This window comes from Myotis myotis, unplaced genomic scaffold, assembly GCF_014108235.1.
Source record: "Myotis myotis isolate mMyoMyo1 unplaced genomic scaffold, mMyoMyo1.p scaffold_m19_p_12, whole genome shotgun sequence".
NCBI lineage: Eukaryota > Metazoa > Chordata > Mammalia > Chiroptera > Vespertilionidae > Myotis > Myotis myotis.
The window spans coordinates 3,769,405-3,780,250 of record NW_023416316.1 but is presented as its reverse complement, the minus strand read 5'-3'; the positions used below and the strand labels follow the sequence as shown (position 1 = coordinate 3,780,250).

At 57.7% G+C, this 10,846-nt stretch overlaps 2 protein-coding genes across 2 annotated transcripts; one reads left to right on the top strand and one right to left on the bottom strand.

Annotated features, from left to right (window-relative positions):
• The first annotated feature begins 89 nt into the window (after window positions 1-89).
• Window positions 90-3,628, top strand: ENDOG (endonuclease G). Its single transcript, XM_036329438.1, has 3 exons — window positions 90-1,656; window positions 2,453-2,562; window positions 3,282-3,628. Exons 1-3 carry the CDS (start codon window positions 1,141-1,143, stop codon window positions 3,562-3,564), a joined length of 909 nt encoding a protein of 302 aa, XP_036185331.1. The 5' UTR covers window positions 90-1,140; the 3' UTR covers window positions 3,565-3,628.
• SPOUT1 (SPOUT domain containing methyltransferase 1) lies at window positions 3,027-9,152 on the bottom strand. The gene is given in 13 exon segments (XM_036329437.1): window positions 3,027-3,730; window positions 3,732-3,785; window positions 4,402-4,549; window positions 4,724-4,826; window positions 5,324-5,422; window positions 5,530-5,602; window positions 6,849-6,979; window positions 7,201-7,250; window positions 7,359-7,448; window positions 7,664-7,823; window positions 7,913-8,038; window positions 8,357-8,402; window positions 9,037-9,152. Coding segments are annotated over 13 exon segments (1,239 nt in total). The 5' UTR covers window positions 9,073-9,152; the 3' UTR covers window positions 3,027-3,607.
• Window positions 9,153-10,846: the final 1,694 nt, after the last annotated feature.

Sequence of the window (10,846 nt, the reverse complement as noted above, 5' to 3'; positions counted from 1 at the left end):
TAATCGTCTTATTTTTCCAAGCAAATGAATACTTTTATTAACATGGTAAATTTTTAAGTGTGTGGTAGGGTTTTGACCTCAAATACTTGTCAGCCGGGCAATTTATGAACCTGAAACATACCTAGTCCCTGTCCATTTTAGAGTCCAATGCATACAATCCTTGCTTTCCTTCCCTTGCCCCTCAAGGGCCTTTGCCAGTATCTCATGCCCCAAATCCCCTGAAATGCATAATTGTCTTGATACATAGTTTTGTGTATTGTCAGCCCCCACATGGTAGGTGTTGAGCAAGTTGCTGTATGACTTAAATTTTTATAGGCTACATACTACTCTTTCTAATACGCTAACAACGTTGGAAATCCAGTCTATTTCTGAACATTTATAACACTGCGAGGAAGTTTCTGTTGAAATCCTTGCGTTCCCGGTTTATTTTCCCAGCGCAGTCCTCTAAGTGGGTTTAAAGGTGAACACCTTTTGAAGGCTTTTCATACATACTGCCAAGCTGCTTTCTGGCATTGCGCCCGTTTCTATTCCAAACAGCAGTTAGGATGGGCCGCCTGCATCCTTGTTCTCTGGGTGTTAAGAAAACCTTGGCCTTAGAACTTTTGGTTTGTGGTGCAGTTGTTAGGACGGACTCCGCTGCCTTGTCCTTGTTCGGCCACTAGGAGCTCCTCTGTAGACTCTTCTGGGGTAAATGTGATGGAAGCACTTTGGACTATGGACTGGTACTGGCTCCGGGCGCTCACACAGCAGGAGCTCTCTGCGCAGGCGCGCGGGGGGGGGGCGGGGTTCCTCGCTGGAGACCCGAGGAGGCGGAGCGGCGTGGAGCGGTGGCCAATCACAAACCAAAGCGCCGGTGCCGCGCCCCTCAGGTCCGCATCTTAAAGGACAAGGAACCATGACTTCCAATCACGAGTGGTCTCCCTTCATTAGTCTTACTCCCTTCGTTAGAGTCCTAAGCCCTTCCGAGCCTTAGAGCGTGGAAGGGACGGACATGGCGCCCACTCAAGCCCCCACCCGGCCCCATCCCCACAGGCCGACGCGGCCCCTTTAAGAGTCTCGCTGGCCCGAACACCTCGAGGTCGCGGCGTTTCCCGGCGCCTCGGGCCGCCCTCCATTGGCGCTGCGGACGCACTCCCGGCCATGCGGGCGCTGCGGGCTGCCCTGACCCTGGCGCTGGGCGCCGGCCTGGGCGCGGCGGCCGAGGGCTGGCGGCGGCGGCGGGCAGATGCGCGGCCGGCGCCGGGGCTGCTGGGCCGGCTGCCAGTGCTGCCCGTGGCGGCGGCGGCCGAGCTGCCCGTCGTGCCCGCCGGACCCGGGGCCCTGGCGGGCGGCGGCCCCGGCGAGCTGGCCAAGTACGGGCTGCCCGGGCTGGCGCAGCTCAAGAGCCGCGAGTCGTACGTGCTGTGCTACGACCCGCGCACCCGCTGCGCGCTCTGGGTGGTGGAGCAGCTGCGGCCCGAGCGCCTCCGCGGCGACGGCGACCGCCGCTCGTGCGACTTCCGCGAGGACGAGTCGGTGCACGCGTACCACCGCGCCACCAACGCCGACTACCGCGGCAGCGGCTTCGACCGCGGCCACCTGGCCGCCGCCGCCAACCACCGCTGGAGCCAGAAAGCCATGGACGACACCTTCTACCTGAGCAACATCGCGCCCCAGGTAGCGCCCGCCCCGCCCCGGGCTCTCGGAGCCTCGGTTACTCTGCAGCCGGGAAAGCCGAGGGCGCGCTGGGTCAGGGCTCACTAAGCACCCGCCCTAAGCCGGGGGCACCGAGCCCTGGGCGCCCAGCACCCGCTCTGCAGTCCGACCCTGAGGCCCTGGGCTTCGTTTCCTGGCCTGTAAAATGGGGCTATCACTGTCATTTACCTGCGTCCTGCAGTAGCGATGGGGACTGTAGACCCGGTGCTTATAAAAGTACTGCGCACTCTTCCTGGCCCGTGGCAGGCGGTCAATAAATACTAGTTATGATGAGAGGACTGAGGCCGAGGGGCCAAGTGACCGGCCCAGTGTCACATGGGAAGGGACCCGTGCGATGTCTAGGACCGAGCTTTCAGCCGCTGTCATACCCGCCTGCCTCCGGAGTAAAGGGAGACGCCTGCCGGCCGTCAGCTCTTCCCTCTGACTAGACATTGTACTGAGGACTGGAGCGCTCAAGTGATGGAATTGGAGCAGGTCAAGACGGTGCGGCTGGGTTCTGCACGTGGTCCAAAGCGGGAAAAGGAGATTGGGAGAGCTGGCCTTCCCACGAGCCCCTGGGGAGCACCCTCCTGAGCTCTGTCCAGGTCCCACCCTCATGGCCAAGTGGCCTAAAGGAGTGACTTCCATTCCTTGAACCAGTTTTCTCTACAAGCTTGCCTCCACCCTGCAGGAATCTCGGGCTTGGTGGCTGTGCCGGCTCCTCAGGGTTCAGGGAGGAAAGGTCCCAGCCAGTCTCTGAGCCCCCCTCTCCTACCAGGTGCCCCACCTCAACCAGAATGCCTGGAACAACCTGGAGAAGTACAGCCGGAGCTTGACCCGCACCTACCAAAACGTCTATGTCTGCACAGGGCCGCTCTTCCTGCCCAAGTAAGGCCAGAACTGGGGGAGCGGGTGGGGGCGGGAGCACCAGGGTCTCCCTCTCACCCCTTCCAGGCATGTCCCAGGCTCTGGGTCAACACTGCCAGGTCAGGACTGAGCATGCTCAGTGACTTTTCTGGCTCACTGACGGCTGGATGAGTGATGCCATAGGTTGGGGTGGGATCCAGGCCCTATCAGGTGGATGTCCCCATAGGGCTCAGCATGGGCTGGCCAGGGCACTGATGAACTTTAAAGAGCAAGCGCCTCCTGAGGCTGGCTTTAGTGAGGTAGACTGCTGAGGGTGAGCGTGGAGGTCACCCCACCGGGCAGTGTTCTGGGTTCCTGCTGTATACCCAGCCCGGTGCTGTTGCTGGGGATCCAGCTGTCAGTGCCTGGCTGCTTGGTGTTCACCCTGCACAGGGAGACAGGCAGCATCCAGCATCTGCATGGATGAATGTGGACGTGTAGGAGGCTGGATTCTTGCAGTAGCGTTTATTGCCACCACTCTGCTGACCCGGTAGACAACAGGATAAGAGGGTCTACCTTGCAGGAAGCTCCCAGTCTGTTGGGGAAGCCAAGGAGAGCACAGAAGCTTCATGAGGGGTTGTTCCCACAGCTTGACACAACTTGGGGGTCAAGTCAAGGAATGCTTCCTGGAGGCAGCAGCTTGGGTCTAACCAGACTCCCCCGGAGCCTGAAAGGCTATGTGTGCCTGGGTTTGCTTACAGGACAGAGGCTGATGGGAAATCCTATGTGAAGTACCAGGTCATCGGCAAGAACCATGTGGCAGTGCCCACCCACTTCTTCAAGGTGCTGATCCTGGAGGCAGCAGGCGGGCAAATCGAACTTCGCTCCTATGTGATGCCCAATGCGCCCGTGGACGAGGCAATCCCGCTGGAGCGCTTCCTGGTGCCCATCGAGAGCATCGAGCGGGCCTCGGGGCTGCTCTTTGTGCCGAATATCCTGGCAAGGGCAGGCAGCCTCAAGGCCATCACCGCCGGCAGCAAGTGAGGGCAGCAGCCCAGCCAGACTGAGGGTGTGTGGCTGGGTCGCATTAAAGATGGTTATTTTTGGAGAAAGTCTTGGCTGTGTTTGTCCCAGGTGACATCTCAAGAACCTCTGGCTTCGCCGCTGCTGCTTCACTCTCTAGTGCCTGACGGACCTTCCGCTGCGCCAGCACCTGCCTTGGTGAGGCCTGGCTGCAGGGCAGCCAGGGAGATGAGGATGGCCTCCTGGAAGAGAAGTGCAGCAGTGGGCTGGGGCCGGGAGGCTGGCAGGTGCCCTGGCTCCCATTTTATCTTCAGTGCCTGACTGCCCAGGACCCAGTCCCTTGGCTGCTGCCTCCAGCGGGGCCCTGAGGTTAAGGTCAGGCCCAGGGTCAGCCTGCCAGTCTGCCACTGGAGCAGTGGAGCAGCCCCAGCTAAGAGCCCGCAGGTACGGCCCTCTGTGCTGAGTTTAGAAGTGGGGCCACAGGTTCTGTGGATGCCCAGGACTAAGCTTTCAGGAGGGCTGCCCTGTCCACTGCGGTCACACTCCAGGGCGTGAACACTGAGCATACAGTGAAGGAGATGGAGGCCCAGAGCAGGGGTGGGTGGGGTCTCCTGGGTCACCCAGCTTGGGAACAGCTGGACAGGCACCAGCACCCAGGAGTCTAAACTCCCAGCTCACTCATGTCCAGGCCCTGCTACAAGTCTGCAGCGGTGAGAGGCCCACGGGGGAGGAGGCCATCTCCAGAGAAGGCCGGCTCAGGCAGCCGTGGGCAGGGTATGCCACAGGGAGAGTTGCAACCGCCTTAGACCCCCAAGGCCCTGGCTGGCGGCTGAAAGCAGGGGAGGTAAGCAGGCTCACCTCAGTGCGAATGGTGCGGCTGCCCTGGCTGGGGCAGGTGTTCACATACAGGTCGAAGAGGACACTGGGCTCAGTCACCTCCAGGTTGGGGTCAGCATTCACTCCAGCTTCTAGCCCCTGGAGGCCCCCGAACACCACAAGAGCGTGCCTGGCACCCACAGTGGCGGGAATCACTGACTGCTCGTCAAGGCCACGATGAAAGCCGCCCCCACAGCTCTCAGCCCCTGTACACAGCAGGTGCCCAGTCTACAGTTTTGCCCCCACCCGACCGGTCCTCTGCTCCATTCCTCCTCCCCCCGCCCCTGCTCCAAGCTGTGCCCACCTGAAGCTGGGGAGCTGGGCAGAGGCCACATCCGAGCCTCGCTCTGATGTCCCGATGGTTAGGTCATACCCGTCCTGGAAGGGGGCCTCAGCAAACACAGCACCTGGGGGTGAGGCCAGCTCAGTAGGGGTCCTGCTTTCCACAAGCCACAGCTGCCTGGCTGTGTGTGTGCTGGGTGGGGTGTGGAGAAGGGGACCCAGGTAAAGGAGTCATTCAGGCCCTCCCCTGTTCCTGGGGGGTCAGGCACTGACCAGGGAGAGGCCATGCCTGTGCTATCCTGCAGAAGCAAAGCAGAGGGTGGCTAGGAAGGACTTTGAGAACACGTACTGCAGCTCTGACTTCTCTGGTCCTTTTGCCCCCATCCCCAACCCCAGAGAGGCATTATCCATTGGTCATGATACTTCTCCTCTGAAGTCCTTAACAGCATCCAGGCTAAGCACTCGGGGAGACCAAGGCCCAGAGCAGGAAAAGCAGCTGCCCAAGGACACAGAGCAAGTTGGCAGGACAAGGACGTTGGTCTGACTTTTGGGTCAAGCAAGGCTCCCTGTGCCCTGCCACGCAGAGAGGAAGGAGATCGATACAAGGGAGCTCTGTCCTTACTGAGGCAGGAGGCCAGCCGGACTGTGTAGCCCCAGTAGAGTCCAGCTTTGGTGCGAGGGTCCTGAGACGACACGACTTTTCCACGGTAGGTCTTGCTTTCTGGGGGGGAAGTGGAGAGGCTGTGAAGACGGGCTGAGGGGACAAGGAGGTGGAAGGAGGAGGGTCTGAGCCCTCAGGCTGGCCAGGCCGAGGAAGCTTTCAGATACCCGGGAGCTGCTTCTGGCTCAGGCGCACGGTCACACGAAGCCCAGGTTCCAAGTTCTTGTCAATCTTCACCTCCTAGGGAGAAGCCAGACATGGGTGTGGTTTCCCACAGGACCAGCAGGAGTCACCACTTGCCCAGATGTCGGAGAATCTGGCTGGCAAGGGACCTAAAGGGTCCACGTCAACCTCAGCCCTCACACCTGAGCCAGACCTGCTTACAAGACACCATTCCTGCAAAATGACTATCACAAGACACTGGTCAAAAACGAATGCTCTGGGCCCGGCTGGTGTGGCTCAGTGATTGAGCGTTGACCTATGAACCAAGAGGCCACCAATCCGATTCCTGGTCAGGGCACATGCCTGGGTTGCGGGTTTGATCCCCAGCGGGGTGCATGCAGGATGCAGCCAGTTGATGTTTCTCTCTCTTCCCTCTCCCTTCCTCTCTGTCTAAAAAAAATCAATAAAGACATTTTTTTTTTTTTTTCAAATGAATGCTCTAGGCCGGCAGAGTAGGAAGTAAGGATTTCGTGAGCAGATGAAATCTCAGCTTTCTCATTTTGGTGGCACAGCCACTTCCTAACCATGGGAGTTTGAGTGGGTCCCTTAACCTCTGAGCCTGTTTGCTCACCCAGCAAACAGAAGGCATTCCATCACAACAGCGACTGCTACGCTGCACGGGCCTGGCATGAAGGCAATGCTCACTACAAGGGCACTGTGACGAGTAACAGATGCTTGTTTTGTGCCAATTCTGAATTCTGGGTAGGGCGCTTTCTCTCTCTTTGAGGGTTTTTATGCTTTTCTCCATCTGTGTAGCCAGTTATTTCTGTTCTTTTTTTAAAAATAAATCTTTATTGTTGAAAGTATTACATATGTCCCCTTTTTCCCTCCATTGACCCCCTCCAGCTGGTCTGTTCGAGGGGAGGACACCCCACACATTTACATGTCTCTGCCTCCGACCCTAGGAGACTTGAGAGCCAATAGGTGGCAAAGGAATTGTTCCAATCCCCAGCGTGGCCTGGATCACATTGGAGCAGCCCCAGAGTGACTTTGAACTTGTTTTTGTAGGGTTTTGTTTTGTTTTTAAAAGCACAAGGACCATTTTCTGTTGATTTGCTTTAAAAAAAAAACACACCAATAAATTCACTCCTGGCTTTATCTATTGAGCCCCGATTTAAGCACTTCTCTGGTCCAAACCAGCATCAGTGGGCAACTGGTGGGCTGAGATGCCTGGGTCCCGGGCTCCCCACCCACACACCCCACTGGCGCTCCATCGCCAGGGTATACCTGGGAAGCGTGGGTTCATCCACGCTCCAATTCCTACCTTCTTCATGCCACAGTTCACGAAGGAGCCCTGGCCCGGCCGGGTGGGCCGGTCCACCACGACGCCCTCTCGGAACTCAGACTCCTCGTCCTGACGCATGTGGTGAGGGCTGTCCAAGGGGTTCAGGAGCCCTGTGGGCGGGGGTGGGGGGGGGGTTGGGGTGGGGTCAGGAGAGGTGCAAAAGCACATGGGGGTATGGCAGGGACCCTGGTCCAAGGTCCAGCTCTGTCACAGCTGCCTCTTGCCACCAGGCCTGCTCTGCCTGGGCTGCTTTCCCAGCTGTCTCGCAATTTCTCAGGATCTGGGAATGAGCCATGGGAAATGGGGGTCAGACCCCCCCCCCAAGCCTTACCTGCAAACTGCAGATCCTGGTGCTTGGGAAAGAAGGCCTTCCTTAGGTACCTAGTGAAGGACACAGATCTCAGGAAGTTCCCAGGGAGGCCACCTCTGCCTGACCTGTACCTCCGCCGCCCTCCCCCACGCTCAGGAAGCCTGCCCTTCACCCCTTACTGTGGACACTCCAGGTACTGCAGAATCCGGGCCAGCTGTACACATGCCTGCCCCTTCTTGCCGACGCCCCTGAATTCCCCTTCCACGGTCCTGGAGAGAGAAAGACAGGGTTCAAGAGCCTTCTGTGTTCCCTCCAAGAGCTCGTCCGCCCAACCTGACCCTGCAGCACCCTACTTTGCAGCTCTACCCACCAGGACTACAATGGGGGCATTTCAGGCACGGTTCTCAGCCCAGGCAAGCCCAAGCCAATGCTAGCAGCCCCTCCCTTCCCCCTGAGCTTGGTATCCTGCAGAATGGCCCCTCACTTGGCTTCCTGGCCCTCTTCGTCGAACACCACAATCTCATCCACACAGAAGATGGCACAGGCCCTGGCAATCTGGCCTGCCAGGTAGGTGCGAAGCTCGGGCGACTGGGCATTGTCAAGAATGGAACCAGGCAAGGCCACGCTCAGGGTGTAGGGCCTCCCTGTGGGCAAAGGGGGGGTGTTGATGGTCAGTCTAAGGTCCCTTCCAGATATGACATTCTCTGCCCTGCCCAGGACCCAGTCCGCTCACCCTGGTCCTCCCTCTGTGCAGCTGCCTCCTCCTCCTCCTGGCGCTTTGTCTGTTCCTCCTGCGCCCGCTGCCGCTCCAGTTTTTTCATCAGCTTAAGATCCTTCCACTTCTTTTTCTCCTCTTTCTCTGGATAAGAAGACATCCCAATAGGTGGAGGTAAGAGGGACTTTGGAGGGAGAGGGCGTGGAGCAGTCTAGGAGATGATGACCTTTCAGTGCGGTGGGGGTTCCCACTCAGGTCCGGCCAGCCCAGGTGCTCAAGTGAGCTGGGTGGGCAGCCAGAGGAGCCTCCCGGGGCTTCTGACCCCTTCCTCCCATCTTGGGTGCTGTGGGACCCATAGGGGTCAAACCTGGTGGCTTTTCCCAAAGTTTAGATGTGCACCGCTGGAAGGGCCTGGGGAAGGGCCAGCACAGACACTCACCCTCACCCTCAGCCCCTACTTACTCTGCTGCTTCCATTTTCGCCACTCAACCCTTTGGCCATGTTCGCCCTGGAAGAATGGGAAGAAGTACAGGAGTGAGGCTAAATGGTCACTCTGGGAGGGGGTCCCACTTGTACCCCAGGGCCTGGGACCAGGCCTGGCACATAGTAAGCGATTAATAAACTGCTGAACGAGGACCGAGTAGCTCAAGTGGTTAGAGCCTTATCCGTATACGCCAAGGTTGCAGGTTCGATCAGGGTATACATACAAGAGTCAGCCAATGCATGCATCTCTCTCTCAAATCCACCAATAACATTATTTAAAATTGTAGAATGAGTTCCCACTGGAGAGAAGAGGAAACTGAGGTTCAGGGGAATGGGTCCTGGGAGTCAGAAGAGATACGCCACCGAAGGGCTCGGGTGGCGCGCAGGGTGCCACCTCCTGGATCCGGCCCGGCCAGAGTAGCCCCCAGGCGCCTCGGCGATCAGCTCCCAGACCCTGCCCGGCTGAGGCTCAGAACCCGCTCCCACCTCCCGCACGCGCTCGGCCACCAGCATGCGACACCTCGGGGCTTCCGGCCTCAGATCAGCGACCAAGAGGGAGCGGGAGGCACAGCCCGGCCCCGCCACGGGGACCCCACGCGGCTCGTTCTCACACCCCCAGCCCGTGTCCTGCCCCGGGAGCCCTACCTCTCGCCACCTACCGGGCCGCACGGCCGCTTCCTCCCGCGCTCCGCCATGGCAGACGCACACCTTCGGCCACGTCCTGCCAATCAGACTCACCTCCTGCAAGCCGCCCAATCAGAGAGGCGATGGCGCGCGGGGGCGTGGCCTAGGCCTGAAGCCGCGGGAGAGCGTGGGCGGGGCCGTGCTCGCGTTGGGCGCGCCTGCGCAGTGGTGGGCGCGGCTGGAGGCGGGTCAGTGTCCAGATGCGCGGCGTGTGGCGCTCTGGGTCCGCGGGACACTCGAGCCGCCCGTCGGCTCCGGTGGAGCGCGACACTCAAATCTCAGCTTGGTTTTACACAGTGGGACCCTGAGCCCCAAAACTGGAGTGTGATTCAGAGCTGGAAAGGACCTTGGATATCATTTAACCCAATTCTTAAAAGGTTTGTTCATTTACTCTCTTTTAATTGAGAAGTTCTGTATGTATGTATGCATATATGTATGTGTCAATCCTCACCTGAGGATATTTTCCCATTGATTTTTAGAGACAGCGGAAGGGAGGGGGGAGACAGAGAAAACTATCCATGCACCAGAATAGAACCTGGGACCTTTCAGTGGATAGACATGCACTCTATCCACTGAGCCAAACCAGATAGGGCTAGCCTTTATTTAATTTTTTCAAAATATTTTTATTGGTTTCAGAGAGGAAGGGAGAAGGAGAGAGAGAGAAACATCAATGATGAGGGAGAATCATTGATCGGCTGCCTCCTGCACGCCCCACACTGGGGATTGAGCCCACAACCCAGGCATATGTCCTGACTGGGAATCAAACCATGACCTCCTGGTTCATAGGTCAATGCTCAACCACTGAGCCACACTGGCCGGGCAAGAAGCCTGAACTCTGCATTTCCTTAAGATGGATTTGAGGAACTGCTAGGGCCTCCATCTTCCTGATTGGCACCTTCGGTCAATAAGCCTTTCCTCCCTCCGGACTCTGATGCTTTGGGTTTTTGCATTTTGGAGCACTGGGCACATGGACTTGGACGGGTAGCACAGTAAGGTCTTGGGGGCTGAGCACAAAGCTCCCAGGCCTCTCTGGATGCGCCCACCTCCCAGCACAGTGATGTGTTCACCAACCCAAATGCTCCTTCTGACTCATGGATTCAGGGTTGTTGTTTTTTAAAATATATTTTATTGATTTTTTTACAGAGAGGAAGGGAGAGGGATAGAGTCAGAAACATCGATGAGAGAGAAACATCAATCAGCTGCCTCCTGCACACCCCCCACTGGGGATGTGCCCACAACCAAGGTACATGCCCCTGACCGGAACTGAACCCGGGACCCTTCAGTCCACAGGCCAGTGCTCTATCCACTGAGCCAAACCGGCTAGGGCAGATTCAGGGTTTTTATGTGGGATTTTATCACAGATGCATGATCAATTCAGTCATTGGCCATGTGACTGGACTCAGTGTCCAGTTCCTTTCTTTGGTGCTGGAAGTTCTGACCTCTAATCACATGGTCAGGCGGACTTGTTATGAATAACAGAAGACACTCCTATCACTCAGGAAATTCCAAGTGTTTTAGCTCTGTGCCAGGAACCAGTGACAAAGACCCACTATATTTTACTATACGATTTGTGCCCATCAGCTCCCCCAACTAACTATATAAGCAAAACCCATGGGCTTGCTCTACAAATCCAACTTCAGGATAAGTCTCTGACACCCCCTTCCCAATGAATCCAGGAGCTGTCATTGTTTCCCCTTAGGATGCCCACCCGCAGGGTCTAACCCAGGGGTGGGCAAACTTTTTGACTCAAGGGCCACAATGGGTTCTTAAACTGGAGGGCCGGAA